Source organism: Limtongia smithiae (assembly GCF_038497785.1).
Source record: "Limtongia smithiae strain NRRL Y-17922 unplaced genomic scaffold V1518scaffold_1, whole genome shotgun sequence".
Taxonomy (NCBI): Eukaryota; Fungi; Ascomycota; class Lipomycetes; order Lipomycetales; family Lipomycetaceae; genus Limtongia; species Limtongia smithiae.
Genome location: NW_027117622.1, coordinates 2,459,955 through 2,487,930, shown reverse-complemented (window position 1 = coordinate 2,487,930; position 27,976 = coordinate 2,459,955). Strand labels below are relative to the sequence as shown.

Here is a 27,976-nt window from a genome sequence, read left to right as displayed (position 1 = left end):
ATGTGGCACAACCGCGCACATCGCGCGCCGTTGGTGCAGAGGAGATAACCGCGAGGTCTGCCCGGCCTTGCCTCGCTACGCCTGAGCTGGTCGAAAATTCCCCTTCGTCCATCTCTTCCACCATCAACGCCTCAGTACCCTCCTTCCCTTCCCTCCCCCTCCATCGCTTATCGTCCCATATCATCATGAAGCCCGTTGTTTCTGTAAGTCCCCGCACTTCCCATGATTCTCCCACGACGCGACGAGTACAGAAGATAGCCTCAGCGATATATCCATTAGAGGCGTACCGACGATACCGCGTCCACCAGTCGCCGATGAGCGTCGTTCTTATTCGGTCGTCGTTGTCGTCGTCGTCGTCATCGCCGTCGCCGTCCATCCGTCTCCTGTCGATCGCCATGGGCTAATCGTCTCCTCTAGCTCGGCTACGCCTGGTGCTGCACCGTCCTCTCGGTCTTCGGCATCATTATCCTTTGCGCCATCGCCGGTTTCTTCCTGTCCGGCGCCGAGGCCTTCCTTGGTAGCACCGAGGACCCCCCTGCTGGCCAGCCGTGAGTGCCATACGATCCACTGCGAATTAGTTAGAGAGATGGAAACTGACAATCTTAACAGCGTCGCGGTCAACTTGTTTGGTGGTGCCATCATCTACGCTGTATGTTTTATTCACCCGACGCGGCATCGAATGTACACTAACCGTCGCCAGGTCTTCCTTGCTTTCTGCGGTCTCCAGATTGTCCTCCACCGACGACAGGCGCGCATCGAGCTGTCATAAATTGCCTCTCCCATCTCCTAATCATCATTTGACGAATCACTTTTCTTTTCTCTCATCTGAGTGATGACCGCGACTCCCGTCGGTTCTCATTTGTTACATAATTGTTTTTCATTGTAGACTTGTCGGGAAAAGAAGGAGCGGTGTGATATGTATTGAAATCAAGGCTGCGACTTTGTTGGTCTTGCCTTTCATATGAAATTATTATTGAGAGAAAATACAAGTGTCGCTGTTCTCTATTTATTTTTACATTTTTGCAGGTGTATTTTGGGGGTACTTTTCACATTTTTATCTGTCTCTTTGTATGCACGGGGTGAACATGGTTTAGACTGGGTTTTTAATTGATTGTGATAGATGATAAAGCCAATTGATTGATGCCATGCCAGTCTACTTGATGAGAACTGCGTTGACGGCTTGTAAAGTCGCGCGGCTGGGATTGACTTTCAGCTTGGATATGATGAAGATGAGCCGGCGTCGGATCAAGTCTTTGTCTACCCGAACTCCGTCCTCGGTGCTGAGATTCGCATTCTCGTCAAAGTATAGCGATAACATCGCGAGCGCGGCACCGACCGCAAAGTCGGATCCGGTATCACACAGGAACAACGTCTTCTTACTTACTCCTTCCGTTTTGATAAATAATAGAATCGCAGGAAGTTCAACACGGAACTCGCGCGAGCCCTTTTTACCAGCTGCCAGCGGCATGTGCATATATCCTTTCAAATACTGGCTTGTGTTAGTCGATACGTGTGCTGCTGACAAGTTCACGATGATGCCGTATGCTGCAATATCCGCCAGCGGGATAGTCGCGTTGAGACTGTTCCCGATGTGTATCCCAGTGTCTCCGATTTGCGCCACTTCAAGACTCCCGCTCTCTTTCTTCTTGCTGCTGGAAACATCGAATAACACACCTCTCTCCAACATCTCCTCAATCTCCGCATCACTCGCATGCACCAAAACCTCCTTATTCGCCCAAAACAACCCTGGTGTGATACTCAGCGACCACTCCTCATGATCATCCGCCGCGCCCTGCACGTAGCTATACCCGCTTCCGCGCTCAACACCGTCGAGCACCATCTTCGACGCCGTGCACAGCACGATGGGAAAGAAGTTTGGGTATTGTAACGGTGTGTGCGGTAGCCAATGGGTGTCATTTGGCGTGATCCAGACTGGACGGAGAGGTTTCTGTAGTAGTGACTTGAGTTTGTCGATGTCGATGCCGGAGTTCTGGGGTATACCAGTCAGTACGTGCTCGGCACTATGTGAGAATGCAACGTACGCAGAATGCCTCAGTCCACCCCGCAAGCCGACTCTCAATCTGCACGTGCTCGCTTTCCGGCACAGCCGCCCGCGACGTCGCAAACACAGTCGTCGGGGCTTCGCCAAACACAGCACGGTTAATCACAGCGCACCAGATTGGTATTGTCTTTGATAATGCGTCCGGCATTATCTTGCCGCGGCGTGTTGAGTCCACTATGATGATCCTATTGCTGCAATGTTAGACACAATATTGCCCTAGAGGGGAGAGCTCGGGGGCGGGGGCGGGGGGAGCGTACCCACCACTGCTGACAACAAGGTCAAGGATATGTAGATTCAATCGCCGTAGACTGAATCCCCATTGCGAGGTATGCCCGTCCGTACTCTTGAAATACACCGAATCTGCGAGTCGTTCTGGGGGTATATACCACAAGCCGCATCGCTCGTTCGCTATATCACATATCAGCATCTTTCATCCCTCCCGAATTAACACGCACATTCACACACCCACTAGCGGCAAATCATACGATTGAGCAACTTCGCACACAAATTGCGAATCCTGCGCAATGGAGTTCAGTCGGTTATGTATACTCCGCGAGTCCTTGCGCAACGACTTCGACAACGCGCTGAACAGGCTTGTGTCAGCGATTGCGGGGTCCGCGGCATAGTTCATTGTCGGACCTGCTCGCCCGTTTTGTACGCCTACTGTCGAAGTGTGCGGCTGTGGTGCAGCAAGGACCCGGTGTTCAAGCGTCTTGTTGTTTCACGGGTGCTCAGCAGTCTGGCATTGTGAAGATTTTGAGGTTGGGACTGTAGACCAACTGCTGAAATCCGGGGTAACTTCACGTGTCAAACAACTCCTGCTAAACGTCGCGTGCACCCCACTTCACCTTCTGTTCTCTCACCCAGCAAAACATCCAAACAGAAAGAGTACCTACGATTCCAGCACGCTCACCTTTGCAGTATTGAACAGGCTCAAAGAAGGTTTACGGGTGTTGATAGGACGGGGAGCTGTGTTCTCTCGTTGGCATGGCCCTTCGTGTAAAAAAAAATCGCTCGTGCGTTATCCCATAATGTGACGACAAGGGCAGATTTGTAACGTCAAGATTATCATAGTATCTAGAGGCGGTTTACGACAGCGTATAGATTCCATACCTTAATCTCTACGCAGCATGGACACGTTGAGGACGCGAACCATACGCAAATTTCTCGTCATATGAGGGCGTTCGTCCAAGAAGCCACTACCTCGCCATCTGTGTCGTTCCAATAACACCATCCCAAACAATAACAAATTGCATACAAAGAATACACAACCTATAGTCCACCACACTCTCGCCCGCTCACACCCACGTGGCACGGCGGTCGTCGCCGCGTGCCATCTTGAAATGGCCCACGAGCTTTCAAAGACGCTTCTTCTTGGTAGGTTCTGAAAGTGCCAGGGCACAGTCGGTGTCCGATGGGAGTTACTGAAAGAAGTCTACGTCCGAGGAGGTCTGAGGCCGAGAGGGTGAGAATAGGCGTGAGGATAGCGGAAGAGCTAAGGGAGATGACGGCAAATTGTCTAAAGACTGTGAGCCGTAGAAATGAGGAGAGTGAGAAGGCGCCGACGGCATGAAGAAGTACGTGCGACAGGGGTCTAACAAGCAGCTCGGATGCGATCGAGCACCGTATTTGAATTAACTATGACTTGTTAACCTAGCCACGAGCGGATTGATATTTGGGCCGAGGACAACGATAGAGTGCGGTCGAAAAACAAGATCAGGAAGTCAAATCTTGTGTGATACCTGGACGCCGTCAGTGCCGAGCTTTTGCGCGTCGCGACGCGCAATTCGATCTTCACGTTCAGCAGCTACACTAAGAGGTCAAGGGCATATTCATTATAACTTCGTATACACAAGACATTTTCAATTGTCATGACTCTACTAGATAATCATTCCTGCTTGAAGGTTCTATTCCAACTGCTTGTGCTCGACGATTAATGATCCAGAAACCATGTCTCGCTTCCAAACTAAGCAACCTGCACACGCATCTAGAACGGAAAGCCGTCCTTGAAAAATCGAGTTTGTTTCATTAATTCTCGTATCAGCACATTACTAATTGAAATGTATGTACAATACAATACATTCGGGATGAATATGCAGACGCAGTCCGACAATCGGGGGAAATTATCATACCAAGACTCAAACATGACAACTCGAACAGCAAATAGAAATGAAATAAAGAAAAAACCCACTACTCCTCAAATGCTGAAATGGATTTTAGATAGTCAACCAAACGCTTGTAGTCGCCCAACAGCTCGCTGACATCTTCGTCCTTCATATCTTTCGTGTCTGGAAAAGCCATGAATTTTTCTGCCGGTCCTACAGGAATTTTGGCAAACTGGGGTGATTGCGCGGCTGCTAAAGCATCGGCAGCAGTTACTGACGCGTCGCTAGTGTCTGCAGCTACAGATACTGCATTAGACGTTGCTCGAGATCTGGAGAGGCCCGCGAACGGCAACGAGGATGCCGACGAGGAGGTTCTTGATAGTGATGGCCTTGTGGTAGGAGTCAGAGATGGCGAGTTTGCAAGTAATTTCTCCTTCTTTGTTCCCTCGGCATACGTCGAGATCACCGCCGTCGTTGACTCCAGCACCTGTTGCGTCCGTTTCTCAAGATCCGCCGCATTAGCTGTGCCCTTCATCTGCACAGGCTTGTGATCGAGAGACTTCTGCGCTTGCGCGGCATTTGATTTCCCTCCGAAAAGGAACTTATACGAGTTCTCGAACGCGCCTCCTAGCGATTTGAACCCCTGATCTGCCGTGTTCACTGCGGACGAGGCGATCTCAGTGGGATACAGTGCCGAAAGTCGCCGTGATACGCCGGCACCGAGGCTGGAGTTGGAGCGGGGAGGTGATAGCTGAGGCGGCGGCATCAATTGTGATTGCGATGTGGGCGTCGTCGCAGACAAGGGAGATTGCAGTTGGCTTGCCTGCACAAAAATAGGCTTGTTCATTGAACCTAACGGGCGTACCATGTTGGGGGGTATCGGAATGCTGGTGTCCACTGCGAGCGGGCGCGGCAGTGCTCTCGTGGCTGGCGACAAAGAGGATGTGACCTGGCCACGGGTAGCAGTATTCGCTGAAGGCGCGTTGGAAGGCGCTGATGGAGTTGGTGGTGGCGAAGACAGGGGGTTCGGGACAACTGGCTGCGTGATCACCGGGCGCGTGGGGACATTTGCGAGTTCCGAGGGATCGAATTTGAGTGTTGTCAGATCAACGGTCTCCAGAAACGCAACAACCGCAGCCTGAAATTCGAATATTAGCTCTTGTTACTTTGCAACGTGTCAAATACAACATACAAAGTTCGTCAAGCAATACGCCGTCTCGCCTTGGTTAGTTTTCTGCGACCGGAACCGTTGAATGTATGACAGGTTCGAATAAATGCAAGGCGGATCTGCTTGAATCACCGCGAAGATCAAAACAGGAAGAACAAAATCCGCTGATGAGCTCGTCTTTGCCCCTGTAGTTTGCTTCATATGCGACAGCATGTCTGAAACGGCAGTTAGACATTGCTCTGTTCCCACAAAACTCAACAACACATACCAACGATATGCTTATGCGTGGCCATTAGCAAAGCAAGTTTCTCCTTTGGCGATCGTTTCTCTACCATCGACTTTAGAGCAGTTTCAGCCGGCAGGAGCAGCGGCGCGATGTCCGCGTCCTTCAGCTCCGGTACTCCCAAATGCTGCATGCCGACGTTCATAAGCTTGAGCGCCGCAATCTTGGACGACAAAGTTGCGTCTTTGGCCTCATCATCACTTCCAGGACACACAAAAATTTCATCGTAGGTTTCATAGCACACTTTTTTCTCAACGAGCTCTTCAAATACAAGCTTCTGCGCCTCCTTGTGTCGACGCTCGCGCTTCTTCTTGGCGATTTCTTCATAGGAAAGCATCTGAACTTCGTACGTCCGGCGAAGGTTATTTCGTCGCAAAATAGCAGCCGTTTTGTCTTGTACTGTTGTGTAAAAGCCTTGGTATTGTTCAGATAATTCCTCTGGCGATAAGCTACGAGACACCATCCATTGGTGTACGCTTTCCACAAATCTTTGATGTGTTAGTGAATAGCACATAAAAATTAAGCTCAAACTAGATACGTACCTGTCTGCCATATCGATTAACTCTGGCGGCAACTCTGCATATCTGGCCGACGACGCATCCGTCGTCGGCTCGCTAGCAGCCACCACGTTGTTTTCAGCAACTGTAGTCTTGGTATCCGCAGCACGTGGAATCAGTGGATTATTTCCATCCTCACTTGCCCCGGTTGAAGACGCTGTCGTTGATGTTGATATGGTCCTGTCGGGTATACGCTGGAAGCCCCGAAGTGGCGACAACTGCGCTGGAGACTCGACAGGCGAAGGTTTCGGTTTAATCGGCGACGTTGACCAGCCGGTGACGACCTTCATCGTAGACACAGGCTTCGCTGACTCACTTCCAAGAAGATCGTACGAAGTCTCCTCGGATTCTGGCTCTATATCGTCATCAAAGAGCTTGGCGGTCGGCTTAGGTTCTTCGTTAACTGCTTCAACTGGAGACGGGGATTCTGAAAGTCCTCTCGTTAAAACCTCCTCTCCCGGAGAAATTTCTAAAACCATCTCCGGTACTTCCTCCGTGGTTGATATTGGAGCTGCGACTTCTTGGACAGATTCGATCTTGGCCGGGGTCTCCGTAGCCGTGAGTGCACTTTCCGCGACGTCAGCAACAGGAGTACTATCATCTGCTGGTATCTCACTACTAGTCAATTCCGCAGTCTCCGCCGTCACGTTTGCCGTTTGGTCAGCTGGTTCGGATATTGTCATTTCTGGCTCAATAACCTGGCTCTCCTCGGCTCCACTCTCGTTATCGTCGGCGGCCACTAACGGTTTGTCCACAATAGGCTCCATATCCGACGTGCTTTCCTCAAGCGTAAACACATCAGCAGTGATATCGGAGACCGCTGATGCATCATTGACGCCAGGTTCGCCCCAGATCTTATCTGGCGAGTCGTCCGCCATGTCGACGATAGTAGCCGAGATAGGCACCCCAGTCGTGGCGGCAACGTCAATGGCTTCCGACATGACGCGATAATAAATGCCAATTGTAATAAGCCGAATCTAAGCAACTCCACAAATAACCGCAACCGCAGCAAGTAGCAAGAAGGCACGCAAATAGCAAAAGATCTTGTACAGATGCTCGCAATTACCAATCGCTGGGTAGTCGGAGTGGTCGAGCCAAGGTTAACACGGACCTAAGCAAGCCGCACTAGACGTCATACACTTCTACACTCAAAATCAAGCGAATTCGCACATAACTAACCAAATACATTACTCTTTTTTACAACAGAAACTTTTACAAATTGCATTCTAAGAATTTATTCCTTAGTTCTGCGCCTTGATAAGCTGGTTAATCTTCTCCTCCCGATCGCCAATGGAGCCACCCTCAATGAAGTGGTTGAACTTTCTTCGGACACCCCAACCGCCGGAGGGGTTGGAAAGCTTGAACGGCCACAAGAAATTAGAGGCCTGCTTGAAAGCAGGTCCAACGGTGTAGATCTCGTGGATAAGATCCTCAATACAGATGATGCCGAACTTGCCTAGAGCCTCCTCGATGACAGCATTATCGGATAACGGGATGCGCTGGCGGAGAACCTTGCCGTATCCACGCTTGTAGATCAAAGAGCGGACGGAGGCGAGATTGGGGTAGCCGTAAGCAACGTAGGGTTCGACGATGCGAAGCATCTCAGCGGTAGCCTTGGTCAACTTAACGAAAACACCGTTGTTGATCTGGAGAAGACGCAGAAGTTGGAGGATCTTTCGTGGCTTAGGAGCGATGTGATTGATACCCTTGATACGAATAACAAAGACGAGCTTAGCCTGAGCAGGGACGTAGAAGTTCCCCTCAGTCTTGGCCAGACGGGCGAGACGGATCTTCTCACGCTCATCCTCACGGTACTCCTTGACGTACTTCTCAGCACGCTCGAAGATGACCTTGCGCTTCTCCTTGCTAGCCTGCAGAAATGTCTTAATAATCAAATCACAATAAATGGCTGATCGTGAAAGTCGATGATCAGTCCCGAAAGATGGTATAACGAAAGCAACATCGCCCATAGGCTAGCATCGTAATGATAGAGTATCATCATTCACCAATTCACGATCTAAAGGAAAGGTTATACTTACAGCCTTCTTGGCGGTAGCAGCGGCGATCTTCTCCGCGCGAATCTTATCCTGGGCCTTTCTCTTCTTCAAGAGAGTCTCGGGGATAAGAACCTGATCGGCTGTGGGGACAGTACTAGGAATTCTAGGTCAGATACTTCCTTCTGAAAGACAAGATACGTCCAGGCAATGCGGTGTGCGGTCAATCGAGATGCCTGGAAATGTATTTAATCCAGACTGTTACAAAGAACAGTGAGGACATAACCTGCAAGAGAAAACTCTGCGCAGAAGGAGCAATAACAGTAGACATTTCCATGTAATCAAACATGAGCTACTGCATATAATAACTCCTGTATTGCATTTGAAGAAGAAGACGCGTCCGAAGAGACCGACCGTCTTGATCTCATAACCTTCGAAATAGGCCGCAGCGGTAGACTGTTACATCTTGCTACGACCACGAAGACACCAAGGAAGTCCTAACAAGTATTCGTTGCTGGGTTGAGCCCAACAAAGTGCGAGGATTCCAGATCGCCGTAAACGTCGCAGTATGCCAACGGACTAGATAATATATCGCACTTACGTTCCGGCCATTGTATTGTTGGTAGGATACGAGGACGTGACGAGAACAGGTCGTAGTGTAGCACGCAGCTGAAGACAGACTTCTGAAGTTCGCTGAGCGTTGGGAGGTCGCTGGACACAACCCAAGTCGCTCGAGCGTGACTGCTTTCTATGTAAACCCTACCACAACCCTGACCCCTGAGGTGCCCTAATTGATTCGGGAACTCCCAGCTCCAACTCCCAACTTGGACGTCACGCGGGCTGGGCTGTCATGCACAGTTCGATCCAAGGAACAACGCCAACGCGCACTGTTCGACCTCTGCTATATATGCAGGTGACAGCTGTCATTGCTCTACCTTGGATATGTCACTTTAATTTGAGTGGAATCGATGGAAGGCGGTGTAAAGAGTATCATGTCGTGCAAAGATTGTGCATGCTTGCCCTGTAAAGTTGCTCTACGCGTCGCGTGCCTGTGTGGCACGCACGTTTTGTGTCCTCTTCGGCGTAGTATTGCAACTGCCGAAACCATTAGAATAATATGTACTGTAAATCTATGAATTTATATATGTTCGCTGCTACCTATGTCGGGACGTGCTTCACTTCTCTTTCAAGTTCTCTCAACGCGCTTTCATACACTAAGAACTGCTCTTCCGGCACTTCGACCTTCCGTCTCCGCAATTTCTGATCTTTGCCGCGCTTTATTTGTGCCACGGTCTGCTTAAACCACTTGGCTTCTTGTCGCGATATCAGAGACAGTGCAGTTCCTGGCTTTCCAGCGCGAGCGGTTCGACCAACTCTGTGAACGTATTCCCTGGCTCCAATTGGGACGTCATAGTTAATGACGTGCGTGATTGATTCGATGTCAATACCGCGAGCAATGATATCCGTGCATATAAGCCTACAAATGTTAGTTGTAGTTATTGTGAAAGTTATTAGGACACTTACAGATCTAGATCTCCCAAAGCCAGTTCACGCAGTGTTCGGCGTCGTATATTTTGCTTCACTTCGCCTGTAGCGATTCCAATACGGTACGGTACACCATTCGACGAAATGCGAAGTTCTTTCTCTAGAATAGTTAAAACTTTAGCCAGTCTGGCCGCGGTCTCGTTACTTCGGGCAAATATAATGCACTGTCCCGAGATCTCTTCATGCCACAAGAGATTCAGTAAGAGAAGTGGTTTTGACGCCGAATCCTCGTATTCCACAGTATATTCCTGTTTCGAAATTAGCTATGTACACGCGTAATACCAGCCCCATATGACTCACAGAAAGTGTAAACGGCACCGCAAAGTCTTCCTTGTCGGAGACATCCTTCGACTTGTCACCAACTATAATTAGTCGCGGTTGTTTGATATACAAGCTAGCCCATTTGCCTGCATCGTTTGTCAAAGTCGCGGAGAAAATCAACTTTTGCACATGATTTGTATAAGAAAACGCTGTCAACGAATCAAAGTCTAGTTTGCGCTCATCTAGAGCACCAATCACTAAATCTACCCATTCGTGAAAGGACTGATTCAAGAGTCGATCCGCTTCATCGATAACCAGATATCGCAAATGCTGTAATGTGAATCCTTTGGTGGATTGTATGTGGTCCACTAAACGACCTGGCGTGGTCACGATTATATCGGGAGTAGAACTCTCTCTGATAGTTGTTAGTTTGAGCTGCACGCAATGAACTCAAGATATACACACAGTAGCTGTCGTTCCTCATTGATTGCTCGATCGCTGCGAAGAGACATGATACGGAGCGATGTACCGCGTGCAAGTAGCTCAAGAACGTTGCGAACTTGTTGAGTTAATGGCCTCGTCGGTAGTACAACCACAGCTCGTATCCGAGGAACAACTCTCTTGAATAGTGCCTAACAGTAAATTAGTGAATTTGCGTGGTGAATCTCGGAGCCGGTCTCACATACCTCGACTATGGGGATACCGTATGCCAAAGTTTTTCCACTGCCAGTGGACGAATTGACAAGTAGAGACGGCTTAAGGTCAGGTCCAATTTGCGCCATATCGGCCATTAATAGAGGAACGACCGCACATTGAACCGCGAAGGCCTTTTGAAAACCCATTTCTTGGATATTTTGAAGCACTTGGTTGGATAAATGGAGAGTATTGAATGGCCTGGTGGTTGTTGCCTTAACATATACCGGCTTCGTAATCCATGCGTCTTTCGCGACGACAGCCGAAATAGGTGCGAGTTGTTGGGGCTGAGGAAAAGGCACTAGTCCAGCTGTTTGCACAGCCTTTTGGTCCCTAATGGTAATCTCATGCTCGTCTGTGCCATCTTTCTGTTCGATTTCCGGAGCTACTTCTGGAACATATGTTCGATACTTCGCTAGAAGATTAACGTGCTTCTCATATTCTGCTTCGTCTGCTTCTGCGGACTTGTCGACTTTGAACTTTTTCTTCTCCGCACTTAGCTCGTGCCTACTGCGCTTGCGCTTGTGGTCCGCAATATTGTCAGGTGAATCTTCCAACTTCTTTGAGTGTACTGCCGGTTCTCCGTCTGGGGACTTGTCGACTTTGCGCTTTGTCGTTTCCGCCTCACGCTGGTGCTTGTGGCGTTTACGCTGTTGATCGATAAACATATCAGTTGAATTTTCCATCGTCTCCAAAAACCTCGCACGAAGGATCGTGGACGAAGTACTGCCAAGCTCGGCGCTGCCGTTCGTAAGGTAGATCGACTCTTCAAAAATTGATAGATTACCCTAACCCGATGGTCTCGCTGAACGCCCCGACTTGAACCACTCACCAACCGCGACTGCCACCTGCCCCACGCTCGTCGGCACCCGGTAATTGATAAGATACTAAGATTTCCAACGGAAATACCTAGCATTAAATGGACGTGAACTTGAACTACGAAAATGGCGCGGACGAGGCTCCATTGGACGAAAGTATTTTAGAGCAGCGGGCTCTGACCTCAACGCTGTATGCTGCCGAGTACATTCACTTGAATTCATGCTGAAAGCTAATTTCTCTCAGGAACTCATTTCTTGTGTATTGCAAAGCGGGAAGATATAATCTTACCGAGTCACGGCGACGGGCATATCAAAATCTTTCTGATCGGCACCGCAGCCTACTGTCTTCATTCTATACAGATCATCTGAATGCAGTAGATAATGCACTTAATGCGAACGCGGAGTTCCTGAACATGGTCGTCACCATTGCTGCGAACGAGTTTGAAGCTCCACAAGATAAGAGCGAATGGGACGGAGCGACTGGGATACAGGTTGAACATGTGAAAAGTACGATCAAGCAGATATTTCGTGATTGGAGTCGAGAGGGAGCACCTGAGCGAGCGGTGTGCTACGGCCCTGTGATTGAGGCGCTGAATGGCTTGTTTTCATCAGATATAAGGCGAGGATACGATTAAGGAGAAAGGCAAGGTTGAAGCTAATAGGAATTGTATAGGAGATCCAAACGCGTTCTAGTTCCTGGCGCTGGACTCGGCCGGTTGGCATACGATATCGCATGCGAAGGTATCACCACTTGATCTGAATTAAGTCTCTCATTAGCTCAATGCTCATATTTGAAAGGCTACTTCTCACAAGGAAACGAATTTTCGTATCACATGCTGGTCATGTCTAATTTTCTTCTCAACCAGTGAGTCACGCTTCTCTGGATACCGCAGCCGACGAGTGCTAATCCGGCCGCAGTACAACCACAACATCTGAATATACCATCTACCCGTTCGTGCATAACTTCTCGCACACAAGTCGTGGTGCAAATCAAGTTCGTCCTATTGTTATTCCTGACGTTTGCCCTTCGACACACGATATCTCTACGACGGAGAATTTCTCGTTTTGTGCTGGATCCTTCACGGATGTTTATGGTCGGAAAGAGATGTTGGACGATGAAGTGGAAGAAAAATGGGATGCGATAGCAACAGTTTTCTTCATCGACACAGCGCATAACGTGCTGGATTACATCGACACCATATCATACGCACTGAGCGAGGACTCTACCAGCTACTGGATCAACTTTGGACCACTGCTGTATCACTTTGAAGATCAGCAAAGCGAGGCGACGCTAAATGGACCAAGCGATGTGGAAAATCTGAGCATTGAACTTCCGCTCGATAAATTGGTACAAGTCATTGAAGACTCTGGCTTTGTGTTTGAAGCACTACGGACAGGTATCAAGACTACATACGCGGCGGATGACCGTGCTTTGGGACGCTGGGTTTATGACTCTGTGTTTTGGGTTGCGCGAAAACGAAGACCTGGAGAAGAATTTACAAGTTTTGTTGATGAAATACCGACTCGCTAGCAGCCACATTTGAATATACTAGTTCATTCATCATCGCAATTCCATAACTGTCGGATCTTGGGAGAATCTAATCTAATTACATTTCATTCACACTAAAACTAATTAGCACTACAAGTCAAGTAACTTGAGTTACAAAGACGAAAAAGGAGAGTTTAAAGGCAAAACATCACATAACAACAGTCGAACCATCACAAGCTAAATCGTCAAACATTGATCATATCCATCCATGCCGCCTCATATACGCCTACCTGAAACCTAGCACGCCCGCGCCAAATACCCAGCACTATTAGTTCGACGAGCCAAAGAACATCAATAACCCAATACCCCAAACTACTCCAATGAGCCGGCCGCGCTGGACAGAAGAGCAGCAAAAGTTCCAACACTTCCAAGTACGACACCTAGAGTAGTTGCTGCGATATAGCCTCCTACATTGCGAGATGAAGTAGGCGGAGACGACCCTAAAGATCGGTCCGATTCAGATGAAAGGTTGCCAGCCTTGCCAGATTTGGCAAGATCTGTCTTAATAAAAAGCTTCGGCGGCGTGTGTTCTGACAGTTTAAATCTTTTGGGAACAGGCTCGGCAGCAGAGAACGACATCGACGGTTTCGCAGTCCCAGATTCGGAAGTAATAGTTGCCTTCTGAGACTCCGCAAATAAAGACATCGCAGCTGCGACGATCCTATCGTTAGAGTCTGCACTTTCGCCAACAGTCTCTTGAGCTGATGACAGCGCGTCGTGGCATGCAGTCGCAAACTTATTCACTTGATTATCGCCTTGCTTGTTCACATTAGAATGATCGTTATCGTCGGAACTATCCCTCTTCCTCTTCAACGAAAGGAGAGGAATACGCTTCAGAGCTGCAGTTGAAACCCTTTCTCGGAGAGTCGATGTCAGCACCGCTCCATTGCGTCGAGACAATGAACTAATCGGCGACGAGTGCGGCGGAGTGGGAAGTTTGAAAGGATAACTAAATCGCCTGAACAAGTTACTCCCAGTCTTCAACTCAGAAAGTGGGGGGCTAGACGCCAAAGTGGCGACGGGACTAATCTCAAGACTAGGAACTATTGTGGCTCGCAGCTGAGGCATAGAGGATTCATTGGGCGACGCTTGATTCGGAGAGCAGTCACCGCCAATGATATCGGCAACTTGCAAGATCGGCTTGCGTGTCTCAGTACCAACAACAGTTACGTCGGCGTCTTCTGAATCATCTGTAAGCTCAAAATCTGGAGCTGGAGGTAGGATCGTGGTGACTGGAATCATTGGTATGACTGGCTCATCATCCTTGGCCCTTTCAGCCGGAACCCATTTGAAGAAAACCGAAACACGCTGTGCCGGGACAACTTCATCACCACAGTCAATCCATGATCCTAGAGTGATCACATCATTATTCACAAGTTCGACTCCGATTTTTGACACGCGCTCGCCCTTGCGAAAAGTGCCATGCAGAGAGCCGCAGTCGCGAATTTTGAGAACCTTGTTCTCGGTCGAGTCAAGAAAAATGGTTGCATGATTACGTGACACGTTTGGCAAATCAAATAATGCGTTCTCGCGAGAAGGATTCAAGTTTTTGCCAGCATTGTGAGAAGATCGGCCGATCAGCACGTACGACTCGTCCGCGGAGTTGTCCGTCAGCTTGATGTGACGCGTGAAGCGAATTGACTTGGCAATTGGCTTGTTGCTCACATTCACGGGTGTGGTGAGCGCATCGAAGGGAAGAGGAGTCAGAACAATATGAGCATCTAAGCAGTCAGCAAGCCTTGCGAGACAGATCGTGAGCGGGAAGGACAGTGTAGGCAGCCCTACCGTAGCGCCAAGCCATGGCTGAAGCAGTGAGTGCAGTTTGTATTTGCTGTTCGCAACCCAGTATAAGTGCTAGCTAGAGACAGGACAAATGGTGCGATGTGGAGGATGAGGCGGTAACGAATATACTCCTGATGAGCTGGTCGCGCGCGGTACATGTCCCGCGGGAGTTTCGATCGCGCCGCGCGTTGGGAGTTTGGGCGTTGGGAGTTTAGTAAAACCCGAACCCATTCTGCGTACGTCGCTCGTGCAGCGAACTGCAAACCGAACTGACCCCGGGTTCAGTTTGTTAATATGCGACGCAGATCAGCTGCCGGTTCAAAATCTAAACCCGCGCTATGAAACGGCACCTTCCTCGATCTCATACATCCATGTCCCCCGCCGAGATCCAATCTTAGCAGCAGTCCAGAGACCTGTCCCAGCGTCGCTGCAGCTGCTCGCAAAAATACACCTCCTCACCACCGCTGTCGCCCTCCAGGCACGCGACAGTAGGTGATTCGCGGGTCCTAATGTTTGCCTCCGGCAGTCGAGCTCTGGTGCCACTGTATGTGGCACCGACAGCAGCGCTCGCGGTGCTCAGCTCCGACCCCCTTCTTCGTGCGCACGCCTTGACCGCGCTGCCGCCTCGACCGGCTGCCTTGGCTGCACTTAACGCATTCCTCGATCATTTACTCTTTCACATATTTGGCCGTGCTCGCTCGGCTACAATTAGCTCGCTCAGATCAGCAGTGTTGCATTTGTTCAAGAACCAGCTTGGAACCGACGCCGTGAATGAAGGCGAGGCCGAACTGCGCACTTATCTCGGCAAGACACCCGAAGACGAAGCGCAGATATCTTCACCATCCAGTTCTGATGAATTTCACGCTCATGCGGCATGGGAAACTACCCGTGCGCGTTGCATGGTCTATTCCTCCCTCGGCAATCTCGAAGAGTCCGATGTTCTAGCACATACCCCTGGTGAAAACAGTCTCTTCCCGTCTTCGCCAACCAGCAGATCAAACGTCTCGCCAATAACCACGATTTTTCTCACGGCTATTTTGGAAGTTGTCGCGGAGCATATTCTGCTCGTCTCAGGTCGTGCTGCCTTGAGTCGCTACATCGTCGCCATAGCGGCTGGACAGCTCGTTACCCCTGGAATAATATGTCTAGAGGAAGCCGATGTCGACAAGCTGGCGGTTGATCCGCAGATTGGAAAAATGTGGCGACAATGGCTGAAGCGCGGGAAAGAGCTAACTGGCAGTTCAAGCCCTCTGGGACCGTCACAACTCGGCAGTCCCCGACAGATGTACCCTCAGAGCCCGCTAAGTCCACCACCTAAGACACCTCCGAGTTCGGCGCATAGCCCAAAGCTGCAGCCTTTTGCGCGCAGGTTGGATCTGCCAACTCCTTCATTACCTCCAACCACACCAACCAAGAGAGCTCCGGTTATGCCTGTGACTCCGGTTACCGTGAACGCGAGTTCAGAGGAGTCACCACAACCTGTCCAACCGATTCTTGTTACTAAGAAGACACCCGAGAAACAAGCTAGAATTCCTCCAGCATTCGAAGAACCTAGAACACCTCCTGCAATTCCCCGAGCCCCAATCAACAGAACACCTCACTCTCAAGTCTCCAACAGAGAATCAGTTACGTCGTTATCGCCCTCACATATACAAGACCGTCGTCAGTCTAGAACCTGCAGTATTCACAGCTACAAGAGGTCGTCGTTATACGAAAGTTTCGCATCTATGCCGGAGCCTGTGTTTGTCGAAAGTGCAATGTTAGCCAAACGTGGAACGTCATATTCGGATAACCAGGAATATCAGGAGTCTACTATTGCTGCACATGCTGCGCGCTGGCGATTGTCGCACCTACCAAATGACAGGCCGATATCACTCAGCGTGTTAGAGTCTATACAGCCAAAGTTTCCGGACATGGCGGCTCCAGACGAGCCTTACAATGACGACGACACTACTGAAAAAATAGTGGAAACAATTGAGACGTTTGCGATAATATCTCCGGAGCCGATAAGCCTGCCCGAGTTTGAAGAGCCCGAGATTCCACAACTGTCGTCATCCAGGTCGACGCTTCGCACTTCAAATCTGGATAACATTGCGGAAGATATGATACCAGCAGGCGTATACGAACCGGTAAGACGAGCTAGTGCTCAAGCGGACACAGTCGCATCACGGAGTCCAGCTGAAGAGCCAAGACCGCGAGGTGGGTCAATATCTGTAATTTCACATTCAGATGACTCGCAGGCGCCTGTCAGCAGTACTCGTAGAGAGCCTTCTGTTATGCTGATGGCATCTGCTCCGCTAATTTCAGCGGAGTTTTGTGATGCTTCTAGCATTGATTCTGGGACTCGACGACCATCGACTGCAACCTCGTCAACGGAATACAAAGGCGGAAAAACCACGATTCCGGGATTCGGGACTACCGTACCGATTGAGCGGGTGCAGAAATACGTCTGGATATCGAATAATCAGAAGCCTGAGGGCGAGAGCGAAGCGGGACCAAGCGAGGCTAGCGACACTACGAGCATGAAAATAGAGTCAGAACACGAACGCGTGACTTTCGAAACACTTCTGAACAGCGACATTACATATAAGTTAACGTTGACGCCGGACAAACTTCGCGACATGAAAGCAAAGGTCAGTATTATGGCTCTGCGAGAAGCTTCCAGGAGGAGTTCTGACATGTTTACAGCAGCAGCAGCAGCAGCAGGAGCAGCAACCTCATCATATGATCGGTAAGAAGCCGCATAATCACACCAGGACACCAAGCAATGTGTTTCTCTCTTCTCCTTCTGTGTTTCGCGGTCTTGCCATTTCGAACGTGGACGTGCCATCAGACTCGGCACAAATTGCACAAAGTCCGAGTATGAACTTTAAGTACAGCTTCAAGTCGAAACAGAGCAAAGGACGAAGTCCTCAGATCCGGGATAATGGAGAAAAATTTCGAAAGGTTTCGCCACGCAAGTCGGATATATCGAGGACAGATACGAACAACGAGCCGAAACAACTGAGGAAGTTACCGTCTTTTATGAGCCGTATGGGACTTGCAGCGCTCATTGGCGCGAATTCGGCCAAGGACTCGCCGAAGGAGGCAGTGTCCTCATTCATATTCCCGGAGACAACCACCACTTCTTCCGATGTTTCACCAGCAGATACGTTGTCGCCACCAATGACTCTTAACAAGAAGGAATCTATGGAAAATATGTCAACGCTACTGAAATCTCCGGAGCTGGTGAGCAATAGCCAATCGAGCTTGGCGACGGTACTTAGACCATCTTCAAGCGGAGGAAGCGCTCCGAACTATTCGCCACATCAGAAGTCTGTACGATCTGCTAGCATGTCTCCGATTTTGCCGGAAGGCTTCATTTCATCTCCGAGGAGTGATCTAGATCGCGATATCACACCCACCGCGACCGGTATAAGCGGCGATGCACCGAACTTCGTCGTGGGTACTAACAGCCCAATGCTACCAAAGCAGTCAAAGAACACACGACACCAAGTTATACGGAAGTCGAGTGTCAACTTGTTGAATCTGTTCAAAGGCTCAAGGAATGTATCGGCATCATAATGACTTCTTCCAATGCTGGCGTGTGTACTGTAGAAGATATAAGGTAAATTTTGTTGGAAGGGGGTCAGAGAAAGATGTATTTTTTAGGAGGGAGTCCTATACTCAGGTCTGTAATTTAGCATGATTGCCGTTCACGTTGGCGAAGGAATGATTTGGATGTCACAATAATTTAATTCAAGCTATTCAGTAAATATCAAATGATCGAATAGTTACAACATAACGCAAAGTACAAGACAGTAACTGGAGGTACAAAAAACCACTGAACGCCAGCTTTTTGAAAATGCGAAGATGACAAATTATCGTCGATATCCTGGGGCACCCGGCGCGCCAGGAGCACCGGGAATACCGATACCAGGAAGATCACCTCCGAAGCTGCCCATACTAGGCATGCCGGGTGGCGCTTGCCTTGATGGAAACCCGGGTGCGCCAGGGCCCACTCCTGGGGCGGCCGAAACTTGAGCGGTTGCTCCAGGCGCGCCAAGGGCCGCAGTTGCTGGAGAAGGGAATGATCCACTTGGCGCAATTGGTGCCGGCATAGGGAAATTGCCAGCATTCATCGGTAGCATGTTAGGCAGACCTGGCATCGGCATAGGTGGCATTCCAGGTAATCCCGGCATTCCAGGAAGTACTGGCAAGCCAGCAGGCATGCCGGGTAAGCCAGGAATGCTGTTAGGTAGTGGAAGTCCAGCAGGCGGTGGAATAGCAAAACCCAGATTAGAAAATTGGCTGCCAGGAGCGCCACGGCCTATTGGCAAAGGTGGAATCGGAAGCATGCCGGGAGGGGGGATGGGAAAGGCGCCGCCAGCGGGCATCTGCAGGCCGGCCGGTGGTGGGATCGCCATGCCCGACAAGCCCGATTGCACTGTGTTCGTGGGGAATTTATACGGTAGAGGTCGCGGTGTTGAAATCAATTTGCCATCGGCGTTGTACTGGTTCGTGATGGAATCGATGATGGCTTGGGCTTGCTCTTGGCTGATTTCTGCGAACACTGTGAGAGGGCCGATTCAAAAAGAAATAGAAAAGAGGCACAAGACATACGCTGGTAGTAGTCGATAACATTTTTTATGTGGTTGCGGCCGCTGTTGTGGGCGCGCCGGACGCTGATGGAGTCATGTGTGAGGAAGACAGGAGAGATGTTAGCTGAGGATTTTTCTGATCAGAGACGGACAGGACATACCATCACAGTAGTCGCAGAAATAGTAAATAAGAGAACACTAAATGTCAGGACAAAATGTTCGAAGCGCAGGGTAGATCAGGAGACATATCTTGGGCATTGTATGGACCGTCGCGGGCTCGTGGAGATGTACAGGAGATAGGGCCAAAAACTGGTGAGCGCAAACAGGGTTTGGCGGTGTGGCGACGTGCGGCGCTCTGCTTCGGTCCATCTGCCTCTTGCGCGGTCACAAGAACGCGACTGGCTCCCCGGACCGGCTCTCGGACCTCGCTTCCTTGCGCTTCCTCGCACCGCTCTCTCCGCGCCCGCACCTCGCCACCTTGTTCGGGCTTGTATATACTGCACACATCTTCTTCATAAACATAGATATCACCATCTTGCTCCACTTCACTCCTCTGTCCGACCCTGTTCGCGCTCTCGGCATTCCCCTCCAGCATGTCCAAGTCGGCCAGCGCTTCGCTACTCACAAAGCAGTTCCTGGAGCTCACGGACCCCAACAAGGGCATGTCTGCGTTCCAAATCGAGGTAAATATGTCGTGCTTGTGTGTTTATGTGTTTGGGAGAGCTTGTCTAATAGGTATTCCACGTCTAGTTGCAAAATGACAATATCTACGTATGGTACGCGAACGGCTCCACTGCTTCCTTGTATAGATATTCTCTATTCTAACACAAGTTCAGGAATGTGGCCGTCATGGTTCTCAACAAGGAGTCGATCTACCACGGCGGGTATTTCAAGGTGAGGACGGTTATATGACAAACAGGCGCGTTGTCCGGCAGACTTACCATTGACTCGGTGCAGGCTGAAATGAAGTTCCCTCACGATTACCCCTTTAGCCCACCCACTTTTCGGTTTTTGAGGCAGTTCTATCACCCAAATGTATATAAGGATGGGCGACTTTGCATATCAATCCTGCATCCAGGCGAAGACGAGTCATCCGGCGAGGCACCTTCGGTATGCAACTATAACCGCCGACAAAGTCAGGTTAAAACTTGTCGTACTTAAACCAGTTATATAGGAACGCTGGAGTCCCGCTCAGAGTGTGGAGTCGGTGCTTGTCTCGATTGTGTCTCTGTTGGAAGACCCGAACCCTGATTCGCCAGCGAATGTTGACGCTGCAGTCTCGTGGAGGTCAAACAGAGAGCAATATAACATGATCGCCAAGAGTATGTGGATGTATGACTTGCTATTAAAACGGCTGAACTGTGCCTAACTGTGCAGGAATCGTGGAGGCCTCCAAGAGTGATATTCCCGAAGACTTCAAGATACCAGACGCCGAGGTCTATGCTGTTCCTGCGCCCGAGAAGAAAGATATCGCCGATGATGAAAACTTCTGGTACGACGACGCCGATGACGACGATGTGTTTGATGAAGATCTTGATGATGACGAAGAGGATGAAGATGGTGACCGGGAAGGTTCCGATTTGGTAGAAGATTCGGACGTCAACGAGAAGTCTAGTTAATATCTAACCAGCATGGAGCTGGTCACACTGGTGGGTCCCGGATTAACTTATTCAAGCATTGTCGGACCATATACGTGTTGCTTCTTTAAAACGGGATAGAACAGCATGAAGCTATACGAGTTTATTGGCACTTTGTCACATGCATCTCCACGAACGCACTAATTTATCCGCTGTCATCTGACAACTACTCACCATCTAAGTATCTAACAGGGGAGCGAGCTGATGCTGCAAAGTGGACATAGTCAAGGTGTTTGGTTTCTGTTTTCCGTCGTTGTAATATCGTGTCTATATGTTATCGTGTGTGCATTTGTCTGGCGATAATTATTTGGTCTTGCTTAGTTCGGGTTGCTTGGCTTTATCTTAGCTCTATAATAATCAATGTAAATAAATCGGCGCTTGATGTCTTCAAATCAGCTTATTAATGCAAAGTATACGTCTAGTTGGATTCGGTGTTCCATGCAATTACAACGAAATTTCCCCCCCGCACTGTGCTAACTGTCTTTTGCCATCTCATCTGACTTTTTAATCCACGCGTTGTGTCGCTCAATAACAGCCGGTATGATCAAACTCTCGACCTCAACTTGATCCTTGGCTTGCCGATCCGATAACCGGATCCAGAACTCTGGAGAATTCGGCTCGACAAACACGACCTCGTACTTTCTAGTCTGTAACAGATTTCCAATAACAAGTTGATGCGAATACCGCTCCAGAGCCTGGTGTGCTTTAGACAGCAGTATAGTTGAGTCGGTCTCGAGTTTAAACGAAATAATCATAGCGCTCGGTGCCCATTTGTCCACTAATCTGGTCAAAAACTTTGGTACGGGGTCTAGATCCATTTTAAGCTGGTTTCCTCCGGCTTTTGACTGGATCTTGTGCTCTGAGATTCGACTTGGTGGAACAAAGAAATCAGAAACGGCAGCGGCGAGATAGAACAAGGCGCGACAGCCTGCAGGTTGCAGCGCTTCACTGACGGCACGCAGAGTGTGCAAGTACTGCACAATTGTCGTAAACGGAAGTAACAGAAGTAAGTTCTTATCTTTTGCCGCCTGATACTTGCGCAACACTGAAATCATTTCCGCTTGATATTTTGGGCCAACTGCGCACGTGTTAGTTTCGGCACCGTATCTCGCAGTGAAAGTAGAACACACCGACAACTTTGCCATCCTGCTCCTCCATGTAGTCTAAAAAACAATTCGTAGCATGACTGTAATGTCGAGAATACGGTTGCAAACTGAACTGCCGGTGCAGAAAGATCACGGCATAGTTGTTCTCGAGAAAGTATTCAGCAGAAGTGGCGCCTCGAGTGCCGGCAGAGAAATTATCGATGAATCTGACGGTTTGATTCTCGAGGGGGACAGTAGTGCCTCCAGACTATGTATCTTAGTTTAATAGTCCAAGCATTATACTAACGTACACATACCGTAACAAGAGCTATCCTTCGGCCGTTGTGGAACTTGACGAATTCTTCGGTCTCCTTGATAAGATCCTCGAGGTACTCCGGCGGATCGCTGTTATCAAAGAAATTATGCTCGTCGATCTCGAGGGCCGGTGGCAGCAACGGAATAGTTCTGTCGATGACAGGACCACCTTCTGTCGACAACCGACGTGTCGGTGGCGGAAGATGGTGACGGGTATAGTCCATTATTGTGGGCGCGATGCAGAGTGTGGGGAGTCAGGTACGCTCTGAGACGTCGAATTGATCAGTTTGTTGGGAGGAATCTTGTGCACGTGATTCATGCGGCTCACGCGGAGAGGACCGATGCGGCGCGCATATAGCGTCGGGCATCTCCAGCAAGCGTCATGTTCGCCATATATCTACTGCGCCCGTCCCTCAAAGGTCTGCTCTGAAATGATTCCCTTCTCATGTTTTATCAGCCCCTAAAATGTCGACTTATGCTCTTCCCAAACCCGACTCGTTCCGTACGCTCTCCGTGGCGGACCGCGCCGAGATTCTAGAGCACCTGTTCGAACGGTCGCAGGCGCTTGAGAGTCTTCTGTATCCAGAATTCGCAAATGCCGTATCATACGGCGATTTGATTGAGCACGCGAGAACAGCACTTCTAACCCTCACCGCCGAATCACGAGCAAACACCTCCGCGAAGGCCAACTTACTCGAGATCCTAGCAGCACATCCCCGTCTTGGTGCTCGGAAGGTCGATTCAGTCTACTCTGTTCAAGAGCAAGCTAGTCTTCAAGGAGAAGCTGAGTCACTGAGAGTGCTCAACACTGAGTACGAAGAAAAGTTTCCAGGTCTACGGTATGTTGTTTTCGTCAATGGCCGGCCGCGGGAAGTTATTATGGAGAACATGCGCCAGAGAATCGAACGTGGCGATTATGAAAAAGAGACTTTGGAGGCTTTGAATGTGAGTAAACCTGTCCATGTCAATATATCTCGCGATCGTACTGATCTTTCTGTGAATAGGCAATGTGTGAGATCGCCAGAGATAGAGCTGCTAAACTGGGCGCTCAGCTGTGAGGTTTGCAACGGCCTATCGTTATGGGGCTGACCTGTGTATATAGCAATCAATGATATCAGTTGACCCATTCATGCCTTCCATTTTCGTTTGCGTAAATGTCATGTATGGTCTTGCTAGCACCTACAGCTTGACTGCGAGCGTTTAAGAAATAAGGTTCAATACCATCCACTCGCGTTCCGAACCCGCGGTGATCATCGTTGTCGAGGACTTGTCATAATTCCACAAGCACGGTCCGAATATCAAATCTCCTATCAGTTCTAGCCTATCATGGCGATTGAAGAAGATGACATTGACAAAACTATCGCGGAGTGGTCCATTTCGTTCGATGACGACCGCGGGTCGGCGACCGCGCCGCCGACTGCGCAAACTACATTGCCAATACCCCAAAGCAATCCCGCATCATCATTGTTCTCTATTTTCAAGAGACGATCGCCAGTGACACCACCACCTCAAGTCGCGACTACTGTCGCTCCCGAAGGTGAAGTTGCGCCGGAGCTGCCTGTCGATGACTTCTCACCGGCGGATGTGTTCCCGGTGAGCATGCCTTGGTTCTATATAAGAAGCTAGCTACTAATGAGATTAGAGTGAAATGTCATGCCGACAACAGTTTGACGAACTCGTTAAATGCCACAGCGTCGCTGGCCAAGCTCGAAACATATACCGCTACGGCACAATCCGCGACTGCAACGACCGATGGGACATGTTCAAATTTTGCATGGCAGTGTCCATGGACGAGGAGCCTGTGCGGTCTAAACGGATAAAGCAATATTACAAGGAGAAAGTCGCTCGTGACCTTGCCCACGGAAGTAGTGAGGATGTATGGAAAATTCGGACGTCTCGGCATCCGCCGTTGTTTGACGCGACGGACGAGAATGACGCGCAAAAAGGTTAATCACTTTACCGCTTCATGCCCGATTTTGTATATAATCAAACCATGCCTATATTGTAAGACTATAACAAGGAATTTCGAGAATAGCATTCTCCTTCGACAGCACGTAAGCCGGCCTTGAGAGCGCGGTGAGTCGCAGCGAAGACTGTCGCCGCACCTAGCGTGTGCCCTAACCCGCAACACAGTCCACCTGACGCCGGGCTCGGTGTGAACTGAGTGGGCACACTGCTGATCCCCGCGAATTTGCCGACGACTACTCGACACCGCTTGCTTGGGGGTTATCATCAGTCGGCATGATTACTGTGGCTACATTAGTGGGACGTAACAATATTTTGGTTACTCGCGCAGTACAGCAGTCTCTGCTGGCGGCTCGCGAATTCGGTCGCCGGCATAATTCAGAAGTTTACAACTCCACGATTTCGTCACGACACTTCTACCAAAATGAAGCATTGCTCAACTTTTCGTCGCGTGCATCTCGACCGATATCGTTAAAGCAGTTTGCTTTTTTTGGACGGAAGTTGACCGCCGAGAAGATCATCCAGTCCGCAAATTTCGTGCGCCAGGAACTGCCTACACGACTTGCGCATCGCATTCACTCTATGCAGGTGCTACCGTATTCCGTGGTCCAAAATCCGCATATTTCTCGAGTTTATGAGCTCTATTATCAGTCATTTGACGCATTGCGAAAGTTTCCTGTGATCAAGACTTTGGAGGACAATCATCGGTTCTGTGACCTGATGCACAACATGTTGACTCATCACACTACGGTCATTCCGCATGTAATTATGGGCATTATCGAAAGTGCAGATCTCATGGATTATAAGAAGTTAGACGAATTTGTGCATTTATTACTGTCTAGCAGAATCTCAAGACGAGTGTTCACGGAACAGCATATCGCTATGACAGACGCGTTTCGGAAAGCGCCGAATTCTGATATTTCGCGAGATCAAGTTGGACAGGTGTTTTTACAGTGCAACGCTACGGATGTTGTACATCGCTGTGACGACCTTGCTCGAAAACTCGTGTCCAGCGGTCACTCGCACGTCGAACTTCCTGCTTTAGTCTTGGAGGGTGATGTGAGCACGCAGTTCGAGTTCATCGAAAGTCATCTTCGCTATATGATTGGAGAGATCTTGCGAAACGCGTTTGAGGCGTCTGTGGAGAGATTTGAAATCAATGGCAGTGAGCCGAAACCACTCCTTGTCACGATCTGCAATGCGCCGCAGCATGTCATTTTCAGATTCTCGGATACCGCTGGCGGTATTCCTAGCGAAATCATGCATGATCTATGGAGTTTTGCGAAGGGTCCAAGGAGCATGACACGGCTGCGGAACTTTGCCACCGTCCCGGCTCTCGAGGCTGTGATTGAGGAATTGGAAGCGGCAGTTGACGCGAATCTAAGAAATAGGATGCGAGTTAGCAGTCTTGCTAGTCTGACTACTCGTTCCCCAGATCTGCGTCTAGGTATGGGATTACCTATGAGCAAAGTGTACGCTGAATTTTGGGGTGGTAGGATTGCGGTGAACTCATTAGAGGGTTATGGCTGTGATGTTGTTCTTCATGTGTCTAAACTTGGTGTTGAGAGCAGGTTTTTGGAGGCAGCTCATCTTTAGTTCTGTAGACGAATTAGATGTCAGAAGGGACATGATTGTATTGTATGTTCCAAATTATGACCAAGTATTACGAAGAATACGACAATGTTCAATAAACCAGTACTAAAGTGGTCACGAAGGACTTGCACAACTCGCAATCGTCGCCACACTCCAGCACTCCATCAAAGCGGTGCAGCTAACAAGCACAAATATCCTAGTACAGCAAATAGCATACCATGTAAGACGATCATATCATGTACCTCAGTAACAAGCATCTGACGAACGCAATTGCCAATCAATGATTCTACCTCCTCCCTGCTGAGGACGATGTTGTTATTGATGTACTGTAGTCTTGCATTTCTCATCGCATTTGAAATCACCAATTGAAGCGCGAGTGCATTGGTGGACGACCCCTGTGCTGTCATACCTTGTGAGACCAATATCAATGGAGGGTTGTCACTCGAAAACTGCTCCACTGCTAAAGATTGCATGAGAGCACGCATGAAATCATCGCCCGCACCAGAAATAATCGAGTGAGGGCTTTCCCGAGTATCTAGTGCATTGATCTCCGGAAAATATCCGATTGGCTGAGATAGAGAACTAAATTGGCTGTCCAAATCAAGAGAACATGAAGAGTCAATTACAGTAGAAACGGCGGACGCAGTAGCGCCATTCCAGGACGGCGAGGTCGACCGCTCAGAGTCTGAGTGCAGTACATTTCTCTGCTGTCGAGGAGTAAGAGCAGGGGAAGGCATCTGAGGAGCACGTGCATGAAGGTTGCGGAAAGCTCCAACGACAGAGAGGCGCCTGGTGCGTCTCAAAGTAGGCTCACGATCCGGATTGCGTCGGCGTTGCTGCCGCATTGCCTCGCTATCTCGATAGCTGCAAATAATCGATAATTCCTCGCGACTAAGCGTGCCGCCGGCTCGTTGTCTGCGTAACAAGCCTCTGGCACCCGTCCCGTTCCTGGACCTGTGGCTTTCATGGCGAGACGATGGTAGAGCTGAATTCATTGTGCTATGAATAGTAGAGGTAGCTAGATATGGTAGATACGACACTTGACGGTTGCAACTGACTGAAAATGACCTCGACAGTAAGGGATTTCAGATCAGGCGTTTGACTTCGAAATTTTGCTATCTAGCCGCTTCCTTACTTCGATGATTGCCGGTAGCAATTAATTCTGTTGTAGGCGTGCCGACGTTCAGCCTTCGTAGCAAGTCTTTAGCACTGATTCGGGGATTCGGATTCCGTTCCACGCGACGCTCTGATACAGCAATGTAAGGACACCGGTGACGGGAAGTGATCCCGAGATCAGTAGTCAACTACCAGCTCGTGAAAGTCAAAGGAAGTGGCCGCAAGTATAGACGTGAACAAGTCCACAGCGGAGGCCGATATTGCCAGCGAAAGTAGCTCTTGAGGAAGCAAGAGCAAAGAGGTGAAGACTAGTTCAGCGAAGTCAACAGTAGCAGATATTTGTGACGGCGGTGAAGAGAAACCGTACGAAGGCTGAGACAACCGAGTCAGCTGGACCAACGACCCTATATCCCTATTGTGACAGCGCACCATGGTGGGCGACCCAGCAAGCCCATCACATTGCGTATTCTTTCGTTCAAGTTGTAGTTCGCTCTGCAATTACTATAAATATGGTGTTAATGAGGAGAAGTGCTTGGTTTTGCGGTTCTGGTGATGGGGCCGTATGAAGATCCGATAAGACGAATTGAGATGATAGACGGTGGACCGCGGGAATAGAGACGGATTTTTAGGCATTCTCACGTTCCCGCCCAATTCCGGAAGAAGCCGCTAAAATACCTTGAGCGCTTAGTGTGATTATGAACCCTGTAAACTTTTGGATTAGATGACGCTTTTAATATTCACTGCATAATCATGGCAATGCTGATCATTTCAACTGTGACAAGAAGGATTACTCTTGCTTGCAAGGAGATACCTTTGATTTGAAAGGAATGTGATGAGCTACCAATGGCTCCCATAGTAGTATTATGGG

General features: G+C 49.4%; 15 protein-coding genes across 15 annotated transcripts; 7 read left to right on the top strand and 8 right to left on the bottom strand.

The window, feature by feature from the left end:
- The first annotated feature begins 83 nt into the window (after positions 1 to 83).
- Positions 84 to 1,151, top strand: V1518DRAFT_410786 (uncharacterized protein). Its single transcript, XM_066902691.1, has 4 exons — positions 84 to 203; positions 418 to 548; positions 610 to 649; positions 701 to 1,151. Exons 1-4 carry the CDS (start codon positions 186 to 188, stop codon positions 767 to 769), a joined length of 258 nt encoding a protein of 85 aa, XP_066762666.1. The 5' UTR covers positions 84 to 185; the 3' UTR covers positions 770 to 1,151.
- Positions 1,048 to 2,837, bottom strand: V1518DRAFT_410783 (tRNA A64-2'-O-ribosylphosphate transferase). The gene is made up of 4 exons (XM_066902690.1): positions 2,528 to 2,837; positions 2,320 to 2,470; positions 2,043 to 2,247; positions 1,048 to 1,990 (listed from the first exon to the last, which is right to left on the bottom strand). Exons 1-4 carry the CDS (start codon positions 2,691 to 2,693, stop codon positions 1,154 to 1,156), a joined length of 1,359 nt encoding a protein of 452 aa, XP_066762665.1. The 5' UTR covers positions 2,694 to 2,837; the 3' UTR covers positions 1,048 to 1,153.
- Positions 2,838 to 4,252: 1,415 nt separating this feature from the next.
- V1518DRAFT_425215 (uncharacterized protein) lies at positions 4,253 to 7,116 on the bottom strand (the record flags this gene model as incomplete). Its single annotated transcript, XM_066905900.1, has 4 exons — positions 4,253 to 5,305; positions 5,360 to 5,550; positions 5,604 to 6,106; positions 6,161 to 7,116. The coding sequence occupies 4 exons, from the start codon at positions 7,114 to 7,116 to the stop codon at positions 4,253 to 4,255; spliced, it is 2,703 nt and encodes a 900-aa protein (XP_066762664.1).
- A 300-nt stretch (positions 7,117 to 7,416) lies between these two features.
- V1518DRAFT_436589 (60S ribosomal protein uL30) lies at positions 7,417 to 8,781 on the bottom strand (the record flags this gene model as incomplete). Its single annotated transcript, XM_066906299.1, has 3 exons — positions 7,417 to 8,046; positions 8,215 to 8,326; positions 8,771 to 8,781. The coding sequence occupies 3 exons, from the start codon at positions 8,779 to 8,781 to the stop codon at positions 7,417 to 7,419; spliced, it is 753 nt and encodes a 250-aa protein (XP_066762663.1).
- Positions 8,782 to 9,272: 491 nt separating this feature from the next.
- V1518DRAFT_410774 (P-loop containing nucleoside triphosphate hydrolase protein) lies at positions 9,273 to 11,521 on the bottom strand. Its single transcript, XM_066902689.1, has 5 exons — positions 10,662 to 11,521; positions 10,441 to 10,607; positions 10,015 to 10,390; positions 9,694 to 9,962; positions 9,273 to 9,646 (listed from the first exon to the last, which is right to left on the bottom strand). The coding sequence occupies exons 1-5, from the start codon at positions 11,352 to 11,354 to the stop codon at positions 9,328 to 9,330; spliced, it is 1,824 nt and encodes a 607-aa protein (XP_066762662.1). The 5' UTR covers positions 11,355 to 11,521; the 3' UTR covers positions 9,273 to 9,327.
- V1518DRAFT_410770 (N2227-like protein-domain-containing protein) lies at positions 11,482 to 13,196 on the top strand. The gene is made up of 5 exons (XM_066902688.1): positions 11,482 to 11,676; positions 11,731 to 12,105; positions 12,160 to 12,227; positions 12,285 to 12,351; positions 12,405 to 13,196. The coding sequence occupies exons 1-5, from the start codon at positions 11,588 to 11,590 to the stop codon at positions 13,015 to 13,017; spliced, it is 1,212 nt and encodes a 403-aa protein (XP_066762661.1). The 5' UTR covers positions 11,482 to 11,587; the 3' UTR covers positions 13,018 to 13,196.
- Positions 13,084 to 14,975, bottom strand: V1518DRAFT_410769 (uncharacterized protein). The gene is made up of 2 exons (XM_066902687.1): positions 14,821 to 14,975; positions 13,084 to 14,756 (listed from the first exon to the last, which is right to left on the bottom strand). The coding sequence occupies exons 1-2, from the start codon at positions 14,834 to 14,836 to the stop codon at positions 13,348 to 13,350; spliced, it is 1,425 nt and encodes a 474-aa protein (XP_066762660.1). The 5' UTR covers positions 14,837 to 14,975; the 3' UTR covers positions 13,084 to 13,347.
- A 126-nt stretch (positions 14,976 to 15,101) lies between these two features.
- Positions 15,102 to 18,628, top strand: V1518DRAFT_431142 (uncharacterized protein). The gene is made up of 2 exons (XM_066906188.1): positions 15,102 to 17,450; positions 17,506 to 18,628. Exons 1-2 carry the CDS (start codon positions 15,327 to 15,329, stop codon positions 18,379 to 18,381), a joined length of 3,000 nt encoding a protein of 999 aa, XP_066762659.1. The 5' UTR covers positions 15,102 to 15,326; the 3' UTR covers positions 18,382 to 18,628.
- Positions 18,533 to 19,684, bottom strand: V1518DRAFT_410766 (U1 zinc finger-domain-containing protein). Its single transcript, XM_066902686.1, has 4 exons — positions 19,647 to 19,684; positions 19,561 to 19,580; positions 19,420 to 19,508; positions 18,533 to 19,360 (listed from the first exon to the last, which is right to left on the bottom strand). The coding sequence occupies exons 1-4, from the start codon at positions 19,653 to 19,655 to the stop codon at positions 18,678 to 18,680; spliced, it is 801 nt and encodes a 266-aa protein (XP_066762658.1). The 5' UTR covers positions 19,656 to 19,684; the 3' UTR covers positions 18,533 to 18,677.
- On the top strand, positions 19,672 to 21,441 carry V1518DRAFT_431140 (ubiquitin-conjugating enzyme and catalytic subunit of SCF ubiquitin-protein ligase). Its single transcript, XM_066906187.1, has 6 exons — positions 19,672 to 20,080; positions 20,148 to 20,173; positions 20,234 to 20,291; positions 20,355 to 20,507; positions 20,572 to 20,719; positions 20,775 to 21,441. Exons 1-6 carry the CDS (start codon positions 19,991 to 19,993, stop codon positions 21,014 to 21,016), a joined length of 717 nt encoding a protein of 238 aa, XP_066762657.1. The 5' UTR covers positions 19,672 to 19,990; the 3' UTR covers positions 21,017 to 21,441.
- V1518DRAFT_410760 (DNA/pantothenate metabolism flavoprotein) lies at positions 21,133 to 22,685 on the bottom strand. The gene is made up of 3 exons (XM_066902685.1): positions 22,437 to 22,685; positions 22,165 to 22,387; positions 21,133 to 22,112 (listed from the first exon to the last, which is right to left on the bottom strand). Exons 1-3 carry the CDS (start codon positions 22,656 to 22,658, stop codon positions 21,508 to 21,510), a joined length of 1,050 nt encoding a protein of 349 aa, XP_066762656.1. The 5' UTR covers positions 22,659 to 22,685; the 3' UTR covers positions 21,133 to 21,507.
- Positions 22,686 to 22,801: 116 nt separating this feature from the next.
- V1518DRAFT_410758 (Oxo-4-hydroxy-4-carboxy-5-ureidoimidazoline decarboxylase) lies at positions 22,802 to 23,676 on the top strand. Its single transcript, XM_066902684.1, has 2 exons — positions 22,802 to 23,379; positions 23,439 to 23,676. The coding sequence occupies exons 1-2, from the start codon at positions 22,900 to 22,902 to the stop codon at positions 23,490 to 23,492; spliced, it is 534 nt and encodes a 177-aa protein (XP_066762655.1). The 5' UTR covers positions 22,802 to 22,899; the 3' UTR covers positions 23,493 to 23,676.
- On the top strand, positions 23,677 to 24,468 carry V1518DRAFT_410756 (uncharacterized protein). The gene is made up of 2 exons (XM_066902683.1): positions 23,677 to 24,027; positions 24,077 to 24,468. The coding sequence occupies exons 1-2, from the start codon at positions 23,761 to 23,763 to the stop codon at positions 24,383 to 24,385; spliced, it is 576 nt and encodes a 191-aa protein (XP_066762654.1). The 5' UTR covers positions 23,677 to 23,760; the 3' UTR covers positions 24,386 to 24,468.
- A 142-nt stretch (positions 24,469 to 24,610) lies between these two features.
- Positions 24,611 to 26,149, top strand: V1518DRAFT_410755 (branched-chain alpha-ketoacid dehydrogenase kinase). Its single transcript, XM_066902682.1, has one exon. It carries the CDS (start codon positions 24,676 to 24,678, stop codon positions 25,993 to 25,995), a length of 1,320 nt encoding a protein of 439 aa, XP_066762653.1. The 5' UTR covers positions 24,611 to 24,675; the 3' UTR covers positions 25,996 to 26,149.
- Positions 26,150 to 26,156: 7 nt separating this feature from the next.
- V1518DRAFT_403562 (uncharacterized protein) lies at positions 26,157 to 26,987 on the bottom strand (the record flags this gene model as incomplete). Its single annotated transcript, XM_066901871.1, has 1 exon — positions 26,157 to 26,987. The coding sequence occupies one exon, from the start codon at positions 26,985 to 26,987 to the stop codon at positions 26,157 to 26,159; it is 831 nt and encodes a 276-aa protein (XP_066762652.1).
- Positions 26,988 to 27,976: the final 989 nt, after the last annotated feature.